Source organism: Equus asinus, chromosome 3, assembly GCF_041296235.1.
Source record: "Equus asinus isolate D_3611 breed Donkey chromosome 3, EquAss-T2T_v2, whole genome shotgun sequence".
NCBI classification, from domain to species: domain Eukaryota; kingdom Metazoa; phylum Chordata; class Mammalia; order Perissodactyla; family Equidae; genus Equus; species Equus asinus.
The window spans coordinates 160,139,175-160,163,378 of NC_091792.1; the positions used below are offsets into that span (position 1 = coordinate 160,139,175).

Genomic DNA, 24,204 nt, shown 5'->3' on the forward strand with positions numbered 1-24,204 from the left:
ATAAATAAATAAAAAATAAAAACCGCTTGAGCATCTATTATAAAACTCTGAGTCCCTAAGAAAAAAATAATAGTCTGATAAGGTACCCTCAATCTTTCGTTAACAGAAAAAACAGATATCAACCAGGGAAAAAAGCTCCCTTACAGAACCAACCTGTTTTGAAATTTTAACAATCCACTATTTTATTTTATTAGAAAAACCATCCCCTTGCTTCTACACAGATGAAAAACTGCATGAAACCCAAGTATCTAGAGTTGCTCTGGGGTGTGTAAAATCAAGACTATTGATTACAGATTCAAGCAAGAGAAGCAAGATTAGAATCCGGGGTGATGAGTCACATTTGTTTGTTTTGTCAGCATGCCTTGATTCTCTCCAGTTCTAATTTTCCAAAGTTATTTGAAGTAACGTAATTTTTGTATTCAATAATGCTCACGTTTAGAGAAAATACACACAGAGAAGCAGACCCTCAGTAAAACAGAAAATTCGAGAAAGTAAAATCATACCTGCTGAGTTGGGTAAGATGGGGGTGGACTATCCACTTTACTCTCCTCTTTCCTGGGGCTCCCACCTCCTAAAGCCACGTCTTCCTTCGGGGCTCCTGGTGGCTCCCCACTACTCTCGCCGTCTGCCTCTTCGTCATCAGCTTCTGAAGAACTACTACTGGTACTGCTTACCTGAGGGGACTTTAAAAACAACCTTTTATAATTTCTACTTTTCAAAACAGAAGAACAGAAAAAATTAAAAGGCCAGACCACTGTTTTATGCCATTTATTGTCACTATGAAGAAGCCATACCCATACCTCATCTTTCAGAGCCATATTTTCCCCGCCACCATTCAATTCACTGTGGATTCCATTCATGTTGGCCACCACCTCGGTATCGTCATAGTTACTCAATGGATAAATATCAGCAAATTTAGCTGACAATGGTGCAACATCTTCATCATCACTACAACTGAGACAAGCAGAGATGGTCACCATGAGGCTGTTTACCTGGGAGGACAGTGAATCAACCACCCACTAAACAAAGACATTTCCTTTACAGATATTGTCTTCATTTACAAGAGTATTACACTGAGTACCACTCATACTTTTTTTTTTAACATTATTTTATTGAGGTCATATTGGCTTATAACATTGTGTAAATTTCAGGTATACATTATTATATATCAGCTTCTGTATAGACTGTCCACTCATACTTCCTAACATCTCTTAGTAACCTGAACACAAGAGAAAAACACCTGGAAGATTATCACCTGTGCTATCTGGAAGAACAAAAAACAAAACTCCAAAAGTAGAAATATAAGGAAACCACAATAATTTAATCAGATTAACTGATACTACATTTCCATTCAACTTGAAGTAACCTGGAGTACAGTTCTGCCATTTCCAAGCAGACAAAATTAATTTTTTATTAAAATTAAAGGAGTACGGAGAACAACCTTAGGTCTTTAGTGTTTGCTCACATAACCACCAAAATTCTAGACACAGCCAGTTGAACAAAACTTTAAAGACACCGATGTGACAAATTACGGAAAGTTTTTTTACTACAAGTCCAGCTCTGGTCAAGTCACTCATGATCTTAATTAAATATCAGCTTTAGCAAGACATCTAAGTAATAGGCAAATGGAATATTTACTAAAAGGTGTAAGCAGATTTCAAGGCTGTAGCCTATGGCGGCCACTTAAAACATATGATTTTCTGGTGCATGAAAAGAGCTGGCACAGAGTTCCTGGTTCAGTGCAAATGGTTCAAGGCATGACCATAAATGGCCGCCCCATGTCTATATAAACATGCCTCTGAACCCGCCTGCAGTCTCAGCACACAGTAGCTTCTAGAGGGAACTGGCAATCTTTTGGCTTTAGGAAAGAGTGTCCAAAATTGCCAAAATCAGATGTCTTTTCCACTTTTGGAAAAAAAGAGTTAATACTACAACGTACTACAATCTAGAGCATACAAAAGAAGCACAAACAGCACCTGAGGTGATGGAATGTGTCGCCTCAATCAACACTCAAACTCACTCCTGATGTGTCATCATCGCCACAATTCACAGATGAGGAAACCAAGGTTCAGAAATGAAGTAACTAAATCTTTTGCTCAACGTGATGAAGGCAGGCTTCATCAACCCTAGAACCCATAAAATCCAGAGAGCACTGTGGTACAGTGACTAAAATCACATAATTCTATTTAACAATTTAGAAATGGCACCAAGAAAGAGAGAACACAAACGAAAGGCAACACTGAAGGTTTCCAAATCATAGCCGTTTATATTTGCAAGACACCTATCACAAGTTGCTCAAGGCCCAGATGCCCAGAGCAGTCACAGGCAGTCTTGGTCTGAGGAGAAAGGCTCCCACAGCCCATTTCCTCCACCAGGCAACGCAGCACAGAAGCCTGCCACTGACATCATGATACATGAGCAGGGATGAACTTTTCCCATGTAAATTTTTATTAGACTATACATGTTTAATTTTGATATGTTTCTGTAAGAAGTTGGCTAACAGCTTAGCTGTGAAACCCTCAACACTCCTTCATAGGCTCCCAGAGAGAGCACAGGGTTTCTAATGCTATAAAGCAGTTTGAGTTCAATGAAAAGAGCCATGGAGTTCAGACCAGCTCCTTTAGAATTATTTTGTATTTGAGACCAAATCCATATTGAAAACTGAAAGGCTCTGAAGGAAAGCCTCAGAGTCATCACGAGAAATGTGAAAAACGCTGAGCAGCCCAAGGTGGGTCAACAATCCCCCCCATGGGAACCACAGCTGGTGTCCATCACCTCCACAGAGCTCCTGAGACTCCCTCTTCTATGATATGTGGAATGCAAACCTAAATTTACTCATATAAAATAAAAACATACGTCCATGTGCAACTTGTTCAGAAGTTAAGAGTGGGAAGCCTCAACAAATGACAGGGTCACAACTCCAAAGAAATGTGGGACCACTCACCTACAACATGAATTTGGTGACAGCTGCACAGCCACCTTGCTCATACAAAATGTACTTCTAGATAACACGGGAACACAGAAAACAGAATCTTTCAACCGCTTGCTAAAGTAATCATCTGAGTTCTTAGCAAGACATGGAATAAGCATGAATGCTGAACTGACAATGAAGCGAAATGAACATTGGGCTGATCACCCTCAAATAAAAGGAGGAAATGTGAAGCCAGAATTGAAGAGACACTTCCCTGCATACCAACATGTTGTTTCTTTACTGGCATTTATTAATTTACTATATCTTTTTTTTAGGTAACGAAATAGTGTCAAAGTTTGGGTTTACTGATTTCATGTTTTAAAAGTTGTTTAAAAAAATTAAGGGTCCTTTTTCTTGAAAAGCGCTATAATGATATCCATACTTCTGTAGACATTACTGTCTATATTTCTCATTATTGGATTACTCAAATTTCTGAAACCTTATTACAAAGTCACAACTTACAAAGTTGGTGCAGAGCCATTGTCTGTGAGGATGAGTCTGGGATGTTGCTGAATTGTAATGGGAGAGCTGGAACCTGACCCTGAGCTTGCTGATGACACGCTAGGTGGGCGCATCTCAGAGAGATAGTCGGGAGCAGAATCCACTTGGAGTGGTAGCTGGTGAATGTGGATGTCGCCAGTGACGGGGGGATCCATGATACCACAAGTGAGGATGTGTGAGAGGCTGCAGTCATCGCAAGCACATCTGATTGGGAATTAAGGACAGTTACCGAGAAAGCCAAGAGAGAAGGTCAGACGGTGCTCTTTAAAGGTCAGCGCCGGACCTCTACTTGGGTCAGTGAGGATCCCGCAGGCCCGCTGTGCCCACACAACAACGCAGGCTCACCTTCTCCTGTAGTTGCAGTTGGGACAGTCGGGCATACTCAGTCGGGACGACAACATGTGCCTCATGGCATCCGTGAAGTTGTTCTCACCAGTGACTGCTTTCTTATTAGTTAACTAGAGGAAATTATAAAACGACAGGTTAATTTTGCAAGACATATACCTCATTACATGGTTTGTTATTTTTCAGTAATTATGGTAATATGTGTTATGCTCATTTAGAAACCAATGGTCACAACTTCCTAAAGTGGGACGGAGCCAGGAAAACGGGGCAGTGGACCTGGAGTGTGCAGCAGCTGCGGGGCTGACCACCACAAAGGCCAGGGACCAGTAAGCCCTAAAAGCTTCCTCACTAGCAAATGCCCCTCACAGCAGACACCCAGCCTTTCCCCTGAATCTGCCGTGTGCTCAGTACCTGCTGGGTACCAGCAGTGCAGAGATAAATCACTGCCCTCAAGGAGCTTAGATTCTGGAAGAGGAGACAGGCCAGAAACCAAACGTTAAGGGAAACCATGATGTGGGAGGTGCTCTGGCACAGATCTGCTCAGGGTGCCATGGAGGCAGAAAAGCAGCTTGGCAGGGCACCAGGCCTGAGTGAAGTCCAGAAAAAGGTAATGTTGGCAATTCTGTCAAAGGCAAGGAGGGCATCCAGGCCAGGGGAAAAGCACTGAGGTAGGCACCCACTCAAAGACCTCTCGAAGGCCTGCTGACCCTGGACTGAGCAGGAACGAGCCTCAGGAGCAGAAGGTCAGCATGGTGCCTGAGAGCGCAGCCTCACAGCACAGCAGGCCTGTGCACAAGAAGCGGCAGCACCAGCGTCCATGAGTTACATGGGCATTTATGAGGCATGATGGAAGCCCAGATGGTCAGCACGAAGATGGCAGCAGGCAGCTGGGAGGAAATGTAGCACTGAGGAAGGCCATTTAGAGAGGACAGCAGCTATAGGAAGGAAGACCAGCACACAGGGAAGGGGTGGGTCTTGGAGCTTTCTAGGAAGTGGCACCTGAACCTCCAATGGACTAGGCAAGCATCTGAATTTCAGAGAAGGAACTTGTGGATCAGCTCTGGCAATGGGACAGGTGGTGGCTGGAAGGGCCATTTGACAGGACAGGAGCCATGCAGGAAGGGTTTTGGGGTTAAGTGAGCAAGCCCAAGTGCAGGTGCCCTCTGTCTACCTGTGCTGCCCAGAGGAGATCACAGGAGTGAGAACTGACTGCAGGTGTGGGGGCTGAGGTTAGGGGCCACTGACGTATAAGGAAGGCCAAGGGAGTGGACCTGGCGAGGGAGACTCAGAAAGCGAGAGAAAAGCCGGCATGTAGGAAGCAAGTTTTCAAATCAATTTGGGTGCTCTGAGACTGTCACAGCAAGGCCCCCAGCAAGCTCTGTCTGAGCAGTTGGCAGAGCCTGCTGAAGGAAGAAGGTGCAAGCTGGAGTTGTCAGCAGCCACACTGAAGGCATGGCCCCCAGTGCTTGGGGAGGTCTGTGAGCTCAGTCTGAGGGGACCAGGTCGAGTCCCAGCTCTGTGATTTCGCGGCAGGTCGTGCCCTCAAGTGTAAACTGGAGATGGCATCACCCACCTAGGAGGAGACTGTGGGGGTCCCTGGGGTGGCTGTGGGCTAGAGTGGGTCACTTGATAAACACAGGTTTTCCTTGAGGAATACAGAGGAGAGAGATAAGGAAAATAAGTTTATCTGAAGGTTAAAAACACTGCCTTATGATCAGAACATGCCGTGTGGTCCTGAAATGTTGGTCTTTTAGAGGCACACTCTGCACTGAACAACTTCCATTTCCTTGAACTGCACCTTCACCCACAACCTTACCTGCTCTTCAATGAATCGCCTTTGTTTAAAAAGCTCCCAGTCTTCTGTTAGCATGCGCTGTTTGGTTTTCATTGTCATCTAATAAGGGGATGTAAAAAAAAAAACAAAAAACCTGAGTGCCAGCAAAAGCTACCCAGGACATTTTCCAGGGGAAATGTTTAAAAGTGATAGATATATAAGAAATATTGCCTGTAGACAAGAGAAGATGCAACATTGCGGATACATTACCTGATATTCTACCTCTGTCTCAGCATTTTACTCAACTTACTCAAAATCATTACAGGTACTTTTCTTACATAAAAAACATAGAGATGAAGTCACATTAAAAAGCGAAATTAAGATATTAGAGCTGAATCTGTCAACACAGCAAAGGAATACTCATGACTTACTGAGGCCCATTATATGCCCTGCACCAGCTAGAGATAAAAAAAAATGAAGACGACAGACCCTGCAGGTGAGGAGCTCAGATTAAGAGGAAGACCTACCAGCAGACAAACTGAGACAACGTGGACCCTGTGGACAGTACACGGAGTGAAATAAGCCAGACACAAAGGGGCAAATCCAGTAGGATTCCACTTACAGGAGGCCCCTAGAGGAGTCAAGTCCACAAAGACAAAAGTAGAATGGGAGTTCTCAGGGGCCCAGGGAGGGAGGAATGGGGAGCGATTGTTTAATGGGGACAGCGTTTCAGACTGGGAAGATGAAAAAGTTCTGGAGTTGGACGGTGGTGACGTTGTGTAACAATGTGAACACACTTAATGCCACTGAACTGTACAATTAAAAATGGTTAGGATGGTAAATTTTACGGTATGTGTATTTTATCACAATAAAAAAAATACTGAGGAGTGACGTCGGCATCATGGCAGAGTGAGCTTCCCCAGTAATCTTTCCCCTCCAACATACAATGAAAAGGACGTTCATACTCCAACAGAGGACATCCAAACACAACACAAAAAGCGTCAGAGAGACCCATGCAGCCATACGACAGAGGACGGAGCAGCTGGAGCCACCCTCGGAGGAGGTGGAACAGGGTAAGAGAAAACTTCACTCCATCCCCTAAAGACAGCGATCTGAGACCATAGGAGGATCCGTGAGGGAAGGAGCTGGGGAGGAGAACACTCGTTCACAGGAACATCAAGGATCCTGGTGGGCCCTTGCAGCCTAGAGGTGAGCCCTCTCCCGGGGTGAAACCTTTCTTGGGGGGCGATCTCATCAAGCCAACACCCCAGGAAAGGAGATAGCGAGAAGAGAGTGAGAAACCCCCAAGAGAACGCAGGAGAAACTGCCCCTCCCTGCACCCACCCATCCAAGCTCCACTGCCTGGCATCTCAGCTGAAAGCAGAGGGCTCAGAATATGTGGCTCCTGACCCCCACCCAGTGGCGATAGGCAGTAACTGCAACCAAATAACACCAGGAGGTGAAAAAACAGACACTACCTTTAGCAATATCAAACATTATATTAGATGCCCAGACCAGACAAAAAAATGACAAGTACCCAAAAATGAGTCATGAGGACACAGAAATATGTAATCTAAATGACAAAGAATTCAAAATAGTTATCATCAAAAAACTCAACAAGTTAAAAGAGAATGTAAAGAAACAACTCAACAAGTTCAGGAGCTACTTCACAAAAGAGATTGAAACTATAAAGAAGAATCAATCAGAAACATTGGAGATGAAAGACACAATGGAAGAGATAAAACAAAATATGGATTCTCTGAACGCTCGAGTGGACATCATAGAGGAGCGTATCAGCATAATCGAAGACAGACATGTTGAAATGCTCCAGGCAGAGGAGGAGAGAGAAGTAAGACTGAAAAGAAATGAAGAAAGTCTCTGAGAAATATCTGACTCTATTAGGAAATGCAACATAAGAATTATGGGCATTCCAAAAGGAGAAGAGAAGGGAAATGGAGCAGAAAGCGTGTTCAAAGAAATAACAGCAGAGAACTTCCCAAACCTAGGGAATGAGATGGAAATCCAAGTGGAAGAGGATATCAGATCTCCTAAATATGTCAATGTAAAAAGACCTACTGCAAGGCATACAGTAGTGAAACTGGCATAAGTGAATGACAAAGAAAGAATACTAAGGACAGCAAGGCAGAAGAAGAAAACCTATAAAGGAACCCCTATCAGGCTTTCAGCAGATTTCTCTGCAGAAACCTTACAGGCTACGAGACACTGGAGTGACATATCCAAATCTTTGAAGGACAAAAACTTTCAGCCAAGAATACACTATCCAGTGAAAATATCCTTCAGAAATGACGGAGAAATAAAAACTTTTCCAGACAAACATAAGATAAGGGAGTTTGTAGCCATGAGACCCTCCCTACAAGAAATCCTCAAGAAGGCCCTCATACCTGAAGAAAAAAAAAACGGGGGGGAGAGACGAGTTACAAAGCATGGACTAAGGAGATAAATAAGTAGACAGAATCAGAGCAGGATAGCAAATACCCAAGTATAGCATTAAAGACAAAGGGAAGGAAAACACCAAAAACAAAGATAATCCTGTCATTTTAACCACAAACTCATAACACAAGATGGAATAAGATGTGAGAAAAACAACTTAGGAGGGGAAGAGGAAAGGCACTGAATCAGTTTAGTCTAAGGAAATGAGAGGCTATCAGAAAATGGACTAGTTTATCCATGAGATTTTGAATACAAACCTCATGGTAAGCACTAAACAAAAAAGCAGAACAGAGACACAAATAATAAATGAGAAAACAAAGAAACACAACATAAAAATCTACATAACTCAACTGGTAGACCAAAATACACAAGACGAGAAACAAAGGAAATGCAGGAGAACCAGGAAACAAGTGATAAAATGGCAGCATTAAGCCCTCACATATCGATGATCACCCTAAACGTAAATGGATTGAATTCTCCAATAAAAAGACAGAGTGGCAAGATGGATGGAAGAACAAGACACAACAATACGCTGCCTACAGGAAACACATCTTAGCTCCAATGACAAACAAAGGCTCAAGTGAAGGGATGGAAGATGATACTCCAACCTAATGGCAAACAAAAGAAAGCAGGTGTTGCAATACTTATATCTGACAAAGCAGACTTCAAGATAAGACAAGTAAAGAGAGACAAAGAAGGGCAGTGTATAATGATCAAAGAGACATTCCATCAAGAAGACATAACACTTGTAGATGTGTACGCACCCAACACAGGAGCACCAAAGTATATAAAGCAACTATTAACAAACCTAAAAGAAGACATTAATCATAACACAATAATAGTGGGGGACCTCAACACTGCACTCACATCAATGGACAGATCATCCAGACAGAAAATCAACAAGGAAACAGTGGAATTAAATGAAAAGCTAGACCAGTTGGACTTAATACACAAACATAGAACACTCCATCCAAAACAGCAGAAACACATTCTTCTCAAGTGCACACAGAACATTCTCAGGGACAGACTGTATGTTGGGGAAAAAGGCGAACACTGATAAATTTAAGAAGATTGAAATAATAACAAGCATCTTTTCCAATTACAATGCTATGGAGCTACAAATTAATTACAAGAAAAACCTGAGAAAGGGACAAAGATGTGGAGACTAAACAATATGCTACTGAATCACCAATGGATCACTGAAGAAATTAAAGGAGAAATCAAAAAATATCTGCAGACAAATGAAAATGAAAACATATGGGATGCAGCATAAGCCATATAAAGAGGGAAATTCATCACAATACAGGCTTACCTTAACAAACAAGAAAAATCCCAAATAAGCAATCTCAAACTACACCAAACTGAATTAGAAAAAGAACAAAGCCCAAAGTCAGCAGAAGGAAAGAAATAATAAGAATCACAGCAGAAATAAATGCTACTGAAACAAAAAAGGCAGGAGAAACCATCAATGAAACAAAGAGCTGATTCTTTGACAAAATAAACAAAACTGACAAACCCCTAGCCAGACCTAAAAAGAAAAAAAAAGTGAAAGCTCAGATAAATAAAATTAGAAATGAAAGAGGAGAAATAACAACGGATACCACAGAAATACAACAGCTTATAAGAGAATACTAGGAAAAGCTATATGCCAACAAAATGGATAATCCAGAAGAAATGGATACATTCTTAGACACTTGTAACCTCCTAAAGCTGAATCAAGAAGAAACAGAGAATCTGAATAGACCAATCACAAGTAAAGAGATTGAAACAGTAATCAAAAGTATCCCAAAGAATAAAGGCCCAGGACCAGATGGCTTCCCTGGGGAATTTTACCAAACTTTCAGAGAAGATCTAATACCTATCCTTCTCAAGCTACTCCAAAAAATTAGGGAAGATGAAATGCTTCGGAAACACATTCTACAAGGCCTACATCACTCTGATACCAAAGCCTGACAAGGACAACACAAAAAAGGAAAACTACAGGCCAATATCACTGATGAACATAGATGCAAAAATCCTCAACCAAATACTGGCAACCCGAATACAGCAAACATCAAAAAGATCATACATCATGATCAAGTGAGATTTATACCAGGGACACAGGGATGGTTCAACATTCGCAAATCAATCAATGTGATACATCACATTAACAAAAAGAGGAATAAAAACTACATGATCATCTCAGTAGATGCTTTAGAAAGCATTTAACAAGATCCAACATCCATTTATGATAAAAACTCAACAAAATGGGGACAGAAGGAAAGTACCTCAACATAATAGAGGTCATATAAGACAAATCCACAGCCAACATCATACTCAGTGGGGAAAAACTGAACACCATCTCTCTGAGAACAGGAAGAAGACAAGGATGCCCACTATCACTACTCTTATTCAACATAGTACTGGAGGTCTTGGTCAGAGCAATTAGGCAAGAGAAAGGAATAAAAGGAATCCAAATATGGAGTAAAGAAGTGAAACTCTCACTGTTTGCAGACGACATGATCTTATATCCAGAAAACCCTAAAGAATCCATTGGAAAACTGTTAGAAATAATTAACAACTACAGTAAAGTTGCAGGGTACAAAATCAACTTACAAAAATCACTTTTATTTCTATACTCTAATAATGAACTTACAGAAAGAGAACTCAAGAATACAATTCCATTTACAATCCCAACAAAAAGGATAAAGTACCTAGGAATAAATTTAACTAAGGAGGTGAAGGACTTATAAATGAAAACTATAAGACATTATGGAAAGAAATAGATGATGACATTAAAGAGATGGAAAGATTCCATGCACATGGATTGGAAGAACAAACATAGTTAAAATGTCCATACTACCCAAAGCAATCTACAGAATTCAATGCAATCCCAATCAGAATCCCAATGAGATTCTTCACGGAAATAGAACAAAGAATCCTAAAATTCATATGGGGCAACCAAAGACTCAAAATTGCTAAAGCGATCCCGAGAAGAAAGAACAAAGCTGGAGACATCACAATCCCTGACTTCAAAATGTACTACAAAGTCCTAATGATCAAAACAGCATGGTACTGGTACAAAAACAGACACACAGACCAATGGAACAGAACTGAAAGCCCAGAAATAAAACTGCACATATACAGACAGCTAATCTTTAACAAAGGTGCCAAGAACATGCAATAGAAAAAAGCTAGTCTCTTCAACAAATGGACAGCCACAAGTGAAAGAATGAAAGTAGACCATTATCTCATGCCATACACAAAAATAAACTGAAAATGGATCAAAGACTTGAAGCTAAGTCCTGAAACCAAAACACTCCTGGAAGATAATATAGGTAGTACACTCTTACTTAAACATCGAACTTAAAAGGATCTTTTCAAATACCATGTCTTCTCAGACAAGGGAAACAAAAGAAAAAATAAACAAGTGGGACTTCATCAGACTAAAGAGCTTCTGCAAGGCAAAAGGAACTAGGATCAAAACAAAGAGACAACTCATCATTTGGGAGAAAATATTTGCAAATCATATATCGGTAAGGGGTTAAGCTCCATATATAAAAGGAACTCACACAACTGGACAACAAAAAAACATACAGCCAGATCAAAAAACGGGCAGAGGATAAGAACGGACATTTTTCCAAAGAAGATACACAGATGGCCAATAAACATACGAAAAGATGTTCAACATCTTTGATCATCAGGGAAATGTAAATTAAAACTACACTTAAGATACCATCTTACACCTGTTAAAATGACTATAATCACTAAGACTAAAAATAACAAATATTGGAGAGGGTGTGGAGAAAAGGGAACCCTCATACACTGCTGGTGGGAATGCAACTGGTGCAGCCACTACGGAAAACAGTAAGGAGATTCCTCAAAAAACTAAAAATACAAATACCATATGACCCAGCTATCCCACTACTTGGTATCTACCCAAACAACTTCAAATCAACAATCCAAAGTGACATATGTACCCCATACATATGACATATGTTCATTGCAGCACTATTCACAATAGTGAAGACGTGGAAACAATCCAAGTGCCCATCGACTGATGACTAGATAAAGAAGATGTGGTATATATATACAATGGACTACTACTCAGCCATAGAAAAGACAAAATCATCCCATTTGCAACAACCTGGATGGACGTGGAGGGAATTATGCTAAGTGAAATAAGCCAGACTGAGAAAAACAAATACCATATGATTTCACTCTTATGTGCAATATAAACAAACATATGGACAAAGAAAACAGTTCAGTGGTTACCAGGGGAAGGCAGGTGGGGGGTGGGCACAGGGGGTGAAGGGGAGCACTTATGTGGTGACAGACAAGAAATAATGTACAACTGAAATTTCACAATAATGTAAACTATTATGAACTCGAATTTTGAAAAAATTGAGGGGAATAAGGAATTAAGAATGGGCTCAAAGCACTGTCTCATTTGGGAGGCGGCGGCTATGAAATGATTAAATCTTAGTCAAAAAAAGACTTAAGACATACGTGTTCAAGGTAAGAAGCAAAAAAAACCCAAAAAACAAAAAACAGGGGCCGGCCCCGTGGCCAAGTGGTTAAGTTCGCACGCTCCGCTGCTGGCGGCCCAGTGTTTCGTCAGTTTGAATCCTGGGCGCGGACATGGCACCACTCAGTGAGCCACGCTGAGGCGGTGTCCCATATGCCACAACTAGAAGGACCCACAACTAAGAATATACAACTATGTACCCAGGGGCTTTAGGGAGAAAAAGGAAAAAAAAAATAAAATCTTAAAAAAAAAACCAAAAAACCCCAAGAAACCAACTAATAAGGTGGGAATGAATTAAAGGTAAAAGCAGAAATTATTGGGAAAACAAAGAAGCAAATGTGATTAATAAACCCAAAAGTTGGTTTTCTAAGCTTAAGTTTCTTCCCACCATGAACGGGGGAAGCAAAGAACCTCAAAAAGTGGGAATGAGAAAGGACACCAATGCATACAAAGATTTGTTTTTAAATCACAGGAGAAAATATCTATACAATTTAACCTTTTCATATCTAAAGAAGAGCTGCAAACAAGTGGCTCAGGGACTATTTTATTGGGCCTGTACAATGTTTTTTAAAAGTTGAGTCAACTTTAAAAAGCTTGAGCTTCCACCTAACAGTCCAGACTTCTGGCTTGACAACAGGCACACTGCCCTTCAGTGCCCTTCCAGCCTCCTCCACCAAGGGCAGGGCATTTCCTTTTGGCAGAGAAAGTTCTCTCTATCTAAAGTGTGAAAGTGAGAGGCAGGCCAGGAGGACCAGAGGAATTCTCCTACAGCTGTCACTTCACTCATTTTCATCACCTCCCCTGTGAGCACAAGCTTGTAACGTTTTATCTAAATGATGTGGATAATTTCCTAGGCAAACATCAATTTGTAAAACTCACTCAAGAAGCAGACAACACAAACCAGACGAATTAAATGTAATATAAATTGAAAAAGTAGTAAAAGATCTAGTCTTAGTTTCTCCTCACTGCAAAAGTGAATCAAAGGCCTCAACGTTTTATGGTGAGTTCTATCAAACCTTTTATGGAATAGAAAATTTAAATTATTCCTGAAAATTGAAAAAACATGAAAAATTTCTCAGTTCATTCTGCAAGACTAACATAACTTTCATACAAAACAGACAAGAACTCAAAGATGAAAACTCAAGAACACTTCAGAATACAGATATAAAAATCCTAAATAAAATACCAGCTAATTAAATCTAATAGTGGATTGAAGGATAATACCATCATCTAGTAGGGTTTAACCCCAGGAATGCAAGACTGCCTCAAAATTAGGAAACCTAACCTCTTAATTTATACAGAAATACATAAAAGAAGAAAAATGATACAATCCAATTCAATATCTATTCCAGTTTTTTACAAAAATAATAACATTAATAAGCTAGAAAAAAAGGGGAAACTTCTTTAATTTGCTAAAAAGTATCAAAAATCTTTCTGGCAAGCGTCAGCCTTAACGTGAAACATCCAAAGCATTCCTGTGAAGCCAGGAACTGAACAAGGATGCTGCCAGCAACACTCTCACTCATGACGCTCTGAAGGATTCCAGCTGAAGCCAAAAGAAAAGAAAGTTCAGATGCTACAGAGGATAAGACATGGTCTCCTAGAAAATTCAAGGCAATCAACTCAAAAACTATTAGGAAGTTAAGAAAGGAATCTGGTGAGATGACTGGACACAAGATTTCCTATATAGACCAGCAATAACTCTTTGGAAAGTTTATTCTGCCATGTAAGATGTCATTCATAATACCCCAAAATTATAAAATACCTAGGTGTGAACTTGGTAAGAAATGTACAAATTATAAAACCACAATACAGGATACAAAAAATGACCTAAAAAAACAGATAATCTTACACCATATTCTTGCATGGGAAGATTCAATATTGGTGCCAATTCTCCCCTTACATTATATATGTCTGCAGTTTTTTGGAAAAATATTTTTCTTTTACAAGTAGCTATTACTATTGCAAGTTTAAAAAACAGTTTTAAATGAGCTAAATATTGGAAAAGGCAGTCATTTATTTAGCTTAGTACAGAGTTGTTTGACAAATAACATCAACAGAAACCTCCTCTTTGACCCTCTCCTCACATCCTCTGGGATTAATTTATTTTTTGGAACGTTTGGGTACCTGCAGGCTTATATACGTGTCAAACAACAAAGAAAGGATAAATTTTAATAAGCAAACAAGAATAACTGATTTCAAAGCTGTCAACTGTCTCCCCACATCCATACTTACTTGTGAATACTCAATTATTTTACAGGTGTTCAACATTTTGAAACCTTTGAATTATTATATAATTTCTAGAATGTACTTCGTTAGAAGTGACTGATATCCATTCCAAAGATTCTAGAACGACTGGTATCCTCTGGATGCTACTAAAATTGCTCAATTTTCCTAATTTGTAGTAATGGTATTGTGGTTTCTTGATTGGAAAGTGAAAATATAAGAATGCATTTGAATGCAATTGAAGAATTTGGCTGCTTTAGTGAAGAATATGGTTTTCTTTTGTAAAAAAAAGATAGAACATGTCCATCCCCTTCCTTTTTCCTTTTTCTTATTGTGGTAAAAATACACATAACATAAAATTTACCACCTTTAGCATTTTTTTTTTAAAGATTTTATTTTTTTCCTTTTTCTCCCCAAAGCCCCGTGGTGCATAGTTGTATATTCTTCGTTGTGGGTCCTTCTAGTTGTGGCATGTGGGATGCTGCCCCAGTGTAGTTTGATGAGCAGTGCCATGTCCGCGCCCAGGATTCGAACCAATGAAACACTGGGCTGCTTGCAGTGGAGCGCGCAAACTTAACCACTGGGCCACGGGGCCAGCCCCCCACCTTTACCATTTTTAAGTGCACAGTTCAGTGGTATTAAATATATTCACATTGTTGTGTAGCCATCACCACCATCTATTTATCTTGTAAAACTGAAACTCTATACCTATTAAACAATAAATCCCATTCCCCGCTACCCCAGACCCTGGCAACCATCACTATACTTTCTGTCTCTATGAATGTGCCAATTCCAGGTAGCTCATGTAAGTGGAATTCTGCAGCCTTTGTCCCTTTGTGTCTGGCTGTCACTGATAGTAACGTTCCCAAGGTGCTTCCACGTGTTTAAGTCTTCCATTTCAGTTCTTGACCCATTTTGAGTTAATTTTGGTGCATGGTGTTACGCAAGGGTCCAACTTTATTCTTCTGCACGTGGACATGCAGTTTTCCCAGCACCGTTTGTTGAAAAGACTGTCCTTTCCCCATCGAATGGCCTTAGCACCCTTGTCAAAACCCATCTGATCATACATGCAAGGCTTTATTTCTGGGTTCTCTATTCTAGTCCATTGGTCTATATCTTTTTTTTCCTTTTTACTGAGGATGATTAGCCCTGAGCCAACATCTGTGCCAATCCCCCTCTACTTTATATGTGAGTCACTGCCATGGCATAGCTGACAAGTGGTGTTGGTCCTTGCCTGGGATCTAAACCTGCAAACTCGGGCCGCCAGAAGGGAACACACCAAACTTAATTACTAGGCCGTGGGGCCAGCCCCTATATGTCTGTCTTTACACCAGTACCACACTGTTTTAATTACTGTAGCTTTGTAGTAAATTTTGCAAAGAGAACGTGTGAGTGCTCTAGTTTTGTTCTTCTTTTTTAAGACTGTTCTTACTTTTTTCAAGACTGTTCTTACTGGGTCCCTTAAGATTTCATATGAATTTTAGGATGGGTTTTTCCATTTCTGCCAAAAGCATCACTGGGATTTTGCCAGGGACTGCACTGAATCTGTAGATGGCTTTGGGTAATACTGACATTTTAACAATACTAAGTCTTCTAATCCATGAACGTGGGATGTCTTTCCATTTATTTATGTCTTCTTTAATTTCTTTCAGCAGTATTTTGTAGTTTTCATCGTACAAGTCTTCCACCTCCTTGAATAAACTAATTCCTAAGTATTTTACTCTTTTTGATGCTATTGTAAATGGAATTGTTTTCATAATTTCCTTTTCAGATAGTTCACTATTATGTATAGAAACGCAATTGATTTGTGTTGACTTTGTATCCTGCTACTTTGCTGAATTCATTTATTAGTTCTAACAGCTTTTTTTTTTTTTTTTAAAGATTTTATTATTTCCTTTTTCTCCCTAACACCCCCCGGTACATAGTTGTATTTTCTTCGTTGTGGATTCCTCTAGTTGTGGCATGTGGGACGCTGTCCCAACGTGGCCCGACGAGCAGTGCCATGTCCGCGCCCAGGATTTGAACCAACGAAACACTGGGCCACCTGCAGCAGAGCGCGCAAACTTAACCACTCGGCCACGGGGCCAGCCCCTCTAACAGCTTTTTTGCAGAGTCTTTAGGATTTCCTATATATAAGATCATTTTCTAGTACTATGTTGAACAGTGGTGAAAGCAGGCATCCATGCCTTGTTCCTGGATCTTAGAGGAAAAGCTTTCAGTCTTTCACCACTGAGTATGATTGCTGTGGGTTTTTCACCTATGACTTTTATTAAATGAAGGTAGTTTTTTTCTATTCCTATTTGGTTGAGTGTTTCTATCATGAAAGGTGTTGGATTTTTTCAAATGCTCTTTCTACATCAATTGAGATGATCATGTGATTTCTTTCATTTTGTTCATGTGGCACATTACACTGATCAATTTTCATATGTTGAATTGCCTTTGCATTCCAGGAATAAATCCTACCCATAGTGTATAATCCTATTAATATGCTGCTGAATACTGTTTGTTGAGGATTTTGTATCAATGTTCATATGGACTATTGATCAGCAGTTTTCTTTTCTTATAGTATCTTTGCCTAACTTTGGTATCAGTTACGCTGGCCTCAGAGAATCAGTTGGGAAGTGTTCTCCCATCTTAAATTTTTGGAAAAGTTTGAGAAGGAGTGGTATTAGTTCTTCTTTAACTGTTTGGTAGAATTCACCAGTGAAGCCATCGGGTCCAAGGCTTTTCTTTGTTGGGGGATTTTTTTGGAGGAAGATTAGCCCTGAGCTAACATCTGCCTCCAATCCTCCTCTTTTTGCTGATGAAGATTGGCCCTGAGCTAACATCCATGCCCGTATTCCTCTATTTCATTTGTGGGACGCCTGCCACAGCATGGCTTGATAAGTGGTGCATAGGTCCACACGCAGGATCCAAACTGGTGAACGCTGGGCCGCCAAAGCAGAATGTGCGAACTTAACTGCTACGCCACCAGGCTGGCCCCTGTTGGGAGATTTTTGATTACTAATTCAATCTCCTTACTAGTTATAGGACTATTCAGATGTTCTATTTCTTTGTGATTTAGTCTTGGTAGGTTTTGTGTTTCTAGGAATTTGTCCATTTCATCTAGGTTACCCAATTTGCTGGCATACAATTATTCACAGTAGTCTCTTTTTGTTTTATTTCTGTAGAATCAATAGTAATGTCCCCACTTCATGTGAGATTTTAGTAATTGAGTCTTTTCTCTTTTTTTTGTTAATCCTTATAGCTAAAGGTTTGTCAATTTTGTTGATCTTCTCGAAGAACCAACTTGCGGTTTCATTGATTTTCCCTATTATTTCTCTATTCTCTGTTTACCTTTGTTCTCATCTTTACTACTCCCTCCCTTCTTCTGGCTTTGGGTATAGTTTACCCTTTTTCCCCAGTTACTTAAGTGGCAAAGTTAGGTTGTTGATTTGAGACCTTTCTTGTTGGTTTTTTTTGGAAGATTAGCCCTGAGCTAACATCTGCTGCCAATCCTCCTCTTTTTGCTGAGGAAGACTGGCCCTGAGCTCACATCTGTGCCCATGTTCCTCTATTTTTTTTTTTTTAAAGATTGGCACCTGGGCTAACAACTGCTGCCAATCTTCTTTTTTTTTTTTAAAGATTGGCACCTGAGCTAACAACTGTTGCCAATCTCTTTTTTTTTTTTCCCTGCTTTATCTCCCCAACTCCCCTCCTCCCCGCCCCCTGTACATAGTTGTATATCTTAGTTGCAGGTCCTTTCAGTTGTGGCTCATGAGACGCCGCCTCAAGGTGGCTTAACGAGCAGTGCCATGTCCGCGCCCAGGATCTGAACCCTGGGCCGCTGCAGCAGACTGCGCGAACTTAACCACTCAGCCATGGAGCCGGCCCCTCCTCTACTTTATATGTGGGACGCCTACTACAGCATGGTTTGCCAAGCGGTGCCAAGTCTGCACCTGGGATCTGAAACAGCAAACCCTGGGCCGCCAAAGCAGAACGTGTGCACTTAATTGCTGCGCCACCAGGGTGGCCCCTCTTGTTTTTTAATGTAAGTATTTAGAGATATAAGAACATGTACTTTTATTTATTTATTTATTTATTTTTTATTAAGATTTTTTATTTTTTCCTTTTTCTCCCCAAAGCCCCCCGGTACATAGTTGTATATTCTTTCTTGTGGGTCCTTCTAGTTGTGGCATGTGGGACGCTGCCTCAGCGTAGCTGGATGAGCAGTGCCATGTCCGTGCCCAGGATTCGATCCAACGAAACACTGGGCCGCCTGCAGCGGAGCGCGCAAACTTAACCACTCAGCCACGGGGCCAGCCCCAAGAACATGTACTTTTAAAGAAACAAATTCAATTTTAGTTTCATTTTTTAAGACTGTATTTTCTTCCTAGAGAAAACACATCTATTGTTATTTTTACACACACTCCATTTTCATCAGAATAGCAGTGATAATACTGTGTATTATATTCCCAAATTAATGTTCAACTTTAGGAAACAGATACACCAAGAATTACAGGCATACCTTGGAGATACTGCTGGTTCAATTCCAGACCACTGCAATAAAATGAGTATTAAAACAAAGCAAGTCACACTAATTTTTTGTTTTCTCAGTGCATACAAAAGTTATGTTTACACTATAATGTAGTCTATTAAGTGTGCAATAGCATTGTATCTAAAAGACCAATGTACATACCTTAATTAAAAAATACTTTATTGCTAAAAAATGCCAACCATCATCTGAATCTTCAATGAGTTATAATCTTTTTGCTGGTGGAGGATCTTGCCTCGATGCTGATGGCTGCTGACTGATCAGGGTGGTAGGTGCTGAAGGCTGGGGTAGCAATTTCTTAAGATAAGACAACAATGAAGTTTGCTGCATCGATGGACTCTTCCTATCACAAACTATTTCTCTGTAGGATGCAATGCTGTTTGACAGCATTTTACCCACAGTAGAACTTCTTTCAAAATTAGAGTCAATCCTCCCAGACCCTGCCGTTGCTTTATCAACTAAGTTTATGTAACATTCTAAATCCTTTGTTGTCATTTCAACAGTCTTCACCAAAAGTAGATTCCATCTCAAGAAACCATTTTCTTTGCTCATCCATAAGAAACAATTCCTCATCCATTAAAGTTTTATTATGAGATTGCAGCAATTCAATTCTATCTTCAGGTTCCACTTCTAACACTAGTTCTCTTGCTATTTCCATCACATCTGCAGTTACTTCCCCCACTGAAGTCTTCAACTCTTCAAAGTCATCCATGAGGAGTGGAATCAACTTCTTTCAAACTCCTGTTAACATTGATATTTTGACCTCTTCCCATGAATCATAAACATTCTTAATTTAGAATGGTGAATCCCTTTCCAGAAAGTTTTCAATTTACTTTGCCCAGATTCATCAAAGGACTCACCAACTATGGCAGCTGTAGTCTTATGAAACATATTTCATAAATAACAAGAATTGAAAGTCCAAGTGACTCCTTGACCCATGGGCTATAGAATGGATAGCGGTGTTAGCAGGCAAGAAAACTACACTAATCTCGTACATCTGTATCAGAGATCTTGGGTGACCAGGTGCATTGTCAATGAGCTATAATATTTTAAAAGCAATCTTTTTCTGAGCAGTAGGTCTCAACAGTGGGCTTAAATTATTCAGTAAGCCATGCTGTACACAAATGTGCTGTCACATTTTGTTATTCCATTTACAGAGCACAGGCAGAGTAGATTTAGCATAATTCTTAACGACCCCTGGATTTTTGGAATGATAAATGAACACTGGCTTCAACTTAAAGTCACCAGTTGCATTAGCCCCTAACAGGAGAGTCAGCCTGTCCTCTGAAACTTTGAAGCCAGGCAATGAATTCCCCTCTCTAGATATGAAAGTTCTAAACAGCATCTTCTTCTAATACAAGGCTGTTTCGCCTACACTGAAAATCTGCTGTTTAGTGTAGCCACCTTGATTAATTGTCTTAGCTGGATCTCTAGATAACTTACTGCAGCTTCTACACCAGCACCTGCTGCTTCATCTTGTGCTTTTATGTTATAGAGATGGCTTCTCTCCTTAAATCTCACGAATCAACCTCTGCTAGCTTCAGACTTCTCTTTGGCAGCTTTCTCACCATTCTCAGCCTTCACAGAATCAAAGAGTGTCAGGGCCTTGCTTTGGATTAGGGTTTGGCTTAAGAGAATGTTGTGGCTGGTCTGATCTATCCAGACCGCTAAAACTTTCTCCGTATCAGCAAAAGACCGTTTTGCTTTCTCGTCATTTGTGTATTCACTGGAGTCACAGTTTCAATTTCCTTTGAGAACTTTTCCTTTGCAGTCACAACTTGGCTAACTGTTTTTGGCACAAGAGGCCTAGCTTTTGGCCTATCTCAGCTTTCAACATGCCTTCCTCACTAAGCTTAATCATTTCTAGTTTTTAATTTAAAGTGAGATGTATGACTCTTCCTTTCACTTGAACACTTAGAGGCCACTGTAGGGTTATTAACTGGCCTAATTTCAATATTGTTATGTCTCAGAGAATAGGGAGGCCCAAAGAGAGGGACAGAGATGGGCGAACGGCTGGTCAGTGGAGCAGTCAGAACACACACAACATTTAATGATTAAGTTCACCATCTTGTATGGGCGTGGTTTGTGGTGCCCCAAAACAATTATAAGACTAACAGCAAAGATCACTGATCACAGATTACCATAACAAATAATAATGAAAAAGTCTGAAATATTGTGAGAATTATCAAAACATGATACAGAGACACGAAGTGAGCAAATGCTGTTGGAAAAATGGCATTGATATGCTTGCTCAGTGCAGGGTTGCCACGAACTTTCATTTTGTAATAAGTGCAAGATCTGCAAAGCACAATAAAATGGGGTATGCCTGTACTATTCCCAAAGGATTTCTAAGTCTCAGTCTTTTCCCTTTTTCTAAGAGTTGTCCTATGGCATTTATGTTTAGTCATAGCTCAATTGGAGAAATGAAGACTGAATTTCTGAAACTAGCATTGTATTATGTTAGTCACACTTATAATGTGAATTAAAGACCCCATACGGTCCTCAGGAGGGCACGACGTGGATAGCCCTGATCCAAATCCCAGCAGGCCTCCCGGCTAAGGGGTGGGGAGGTAGGGGAGGCAATACATTCTCCCATGTCTCTTCTCACGCATAAAAGAGGGCAATACCATTATTTCATGGAACTATTGTGAGTGGCAATGAGGTTATGGCTACAAATTTCTTAGCACAGTGCTTGACAGTGTTCAATAAATGTTCATTTACCTTCTCTTCACCTAAATTATCATTTTAGTTATGCCATTTCTCTGAAGTCATCAGAGAATATATAACTTGTGACAAGAAGGTCACAAGTTATTCGTATCATCAAAAGCTTACACTGACAAAACATGATGGGAAAGTCAGGGATAAATTAGGATTCCCACCTCTAGTTAACAGCATCAATTCCTGCAGAAGGAAATACCAAATGCAGGCAGAGAGGAAGTGGAAGTCCTCTGCAAATAAGCTTCCAGACTGCAGGGTTCTCCGTGACAGGACATCATCAGGGATGGCTAGCCTCCCCATGCAACATGAGGACTGGCAGTGCTTACACACCCACAGGCCTTTGTTCACACTTACGATCACAGATGAGTATCTCCCCACAATGGTTCTCGGCAAACCCCGTCACTAGCACGTAGCATCAAACACAAAGTACAACGAGCTCCACTGTCAGGGACAGATTTATCCCTCACATGAAATCTTAGAGATGTAGGGGGCCTCACAGGTCACCTAGTGTAACCACATCTAAAACTCTTCTGTCAATTCATTTCTGCACATCTCCTGTAACAGGGAACTCAATTTCCACAGTCCATTCTGCTCAGCCCATTCTCCTCCTGAGCAGCTCTTTTGCGAATTCTTCCTGATAGCACACAGAGCTGAAATACCTCCCCACTCCTCCTACCTGGGGTTCAGACTTCACTCACTAGGGCTGGATGGGACAAGGTGAATGTCTCTCTCACTAGATTTCTTCACAGCACTAAGGACAGCGGCTACCCCAAGTTCCTTAAGCTCCACTGCCATTTCCTGGTGGGGTCTGGCTTGGTCAGAGCTGCCCTGAGGACAGTGTGGCTGTCACCATCCAGACTCTAGGACTCTGTCCAGGACCTTCCATATGACAGTCTTCCAAGTGACAGTGTGTTTACCTCAGCCTGTCACAGTATTTTTAGGATCTGATCCTGCTCTTCAGTTGATTTACCAGGACCCACATTCTCTCTCTGAATGAGTATTACTGCTACAAATACAACAGGCCAGAAGGGCCCTGAGGCAGAGCCACTGACATCATTCTCTGGGCAACAGCAAACACTGCTGAGAGTGCTGTCTGGATATCCTGTTTGCTGCTGTCCTTACAGGTGGCTTACTGTCCACATGTACTCAGAAGGTCTCTGGGGGCACAGCTGTGGCTTGTTGGATTCTAGAGTGTCCATATAAATGGTGCCTCCCTCCTCTCCTAGTCCAGTAACCCTGTTGAAGACAAACTGAGGACAGTATAAGCAACGACCCTTAGTGAAGACAGACTCATATTCAGTCCACTGAGGGGACACTCACTTTCAGTCTCTTGTGGGGACTCCTCTCCAGTCTACTCGGGTGAGGAATCATCTTCAGTCCACTGTGGGGACTCCTCTCCAGTCTACTCGGGTGAGGAATCATCTTCAGTCCACTGTGGGGAATCCTCTCCAGTCTACTTGGGTGAGGATCGTCTTCAGGCCACTAGGGGGACTCCTCTCCGGTCTACTCGGGTGAGGAATCGTCTTCAGTCCACTGTGGGGAATCCTCTCAGGTCTACTGGGGCGAGGAATCGTCTTCAGTGCACCGTGGGGACTCCTCTCCAGTCTACTCAGGTGAGGAATCATCTTCAGTTCCCTGTGGGAAATCCTCTCAGGTCTACTGCGGTGAGGAATCGTCTTCAGTCCACCGTGGGGACTCCTCTCCAGTCTACTCGGGTGAGGAATCGTCTTCAGTCCACTGTGGGGAATCCTCTCAGGTCTACTGCGGTGAGGAATCGTCTTCAGTCCACTAGGGGGACTCCTCTCCGGTCTACTGGGGTGAGGAATCGTCTTCAGTCCACTAGGGGGACTCCTCTCCGGTCTACTGGGGTGAGGAATAGTCTTCAGTCCACTAGGGGGACTCCTCTCCAGTCTACTAGGGGGTGGGGGGAGCTGATTTTCAGTCCACTGGTTGGGGGAGGGCTTATCTTTAGTCCACTGGGCAGGGGGGACTTACCTTCAGTCTACTGAGGGGCCTCATTTTCAGCCCACTGGAGGGACTTTCTTCAGCCCACTTGGGAGGGAGGGTTCTGTGACCTAACGCAATACAACTTTCCCAGGAGCCAAAGTTGGCAGGACAGAGAGACTTAGCAGGTAGCATTGCCTCATGGGTTCAGGACCCTTCCATGTGCCTCCCAC

General features: G+C 41.3%; 1 protein-coding gene across 1 annotated transcript in view; it reads right to left on the reverse strand.

The window, feature by feature from the left end:
- The window catches only part of FAM193A (family with sequence similarity 193 member A), a 178,267-nt gene that overhangs the window by 47,782 nt on the left and 106,281 nt on the right, over positions 1 to 24,204 (reverse strand). The window contains exons 8-12 of the mRNA XM_044767948.2: positions 5,634 to 5,711; positions 3,818 to 3,930; positions 3,434 to 3,676; positions 801 to 954; positions 504 to 683 (exon numbers count right to left, since the gene is read on the reverse strand). Of these exons, the coding sequence (XP_044623883.2) occupies positions 504 to 683; positions 801 to 954; positions 3,434 to 3,676; positions 3,818 to 3,930; positions 5,634 to 5,711 (768 nt within the window). The remainder of the gene's footprint in view (positions 1 to 503; positions 684 to 800; positions 955 to 3,433; positions 3,677 to 3,817; positions 3,931 to 5,633; positions 5,712 to 24,204) is intronic.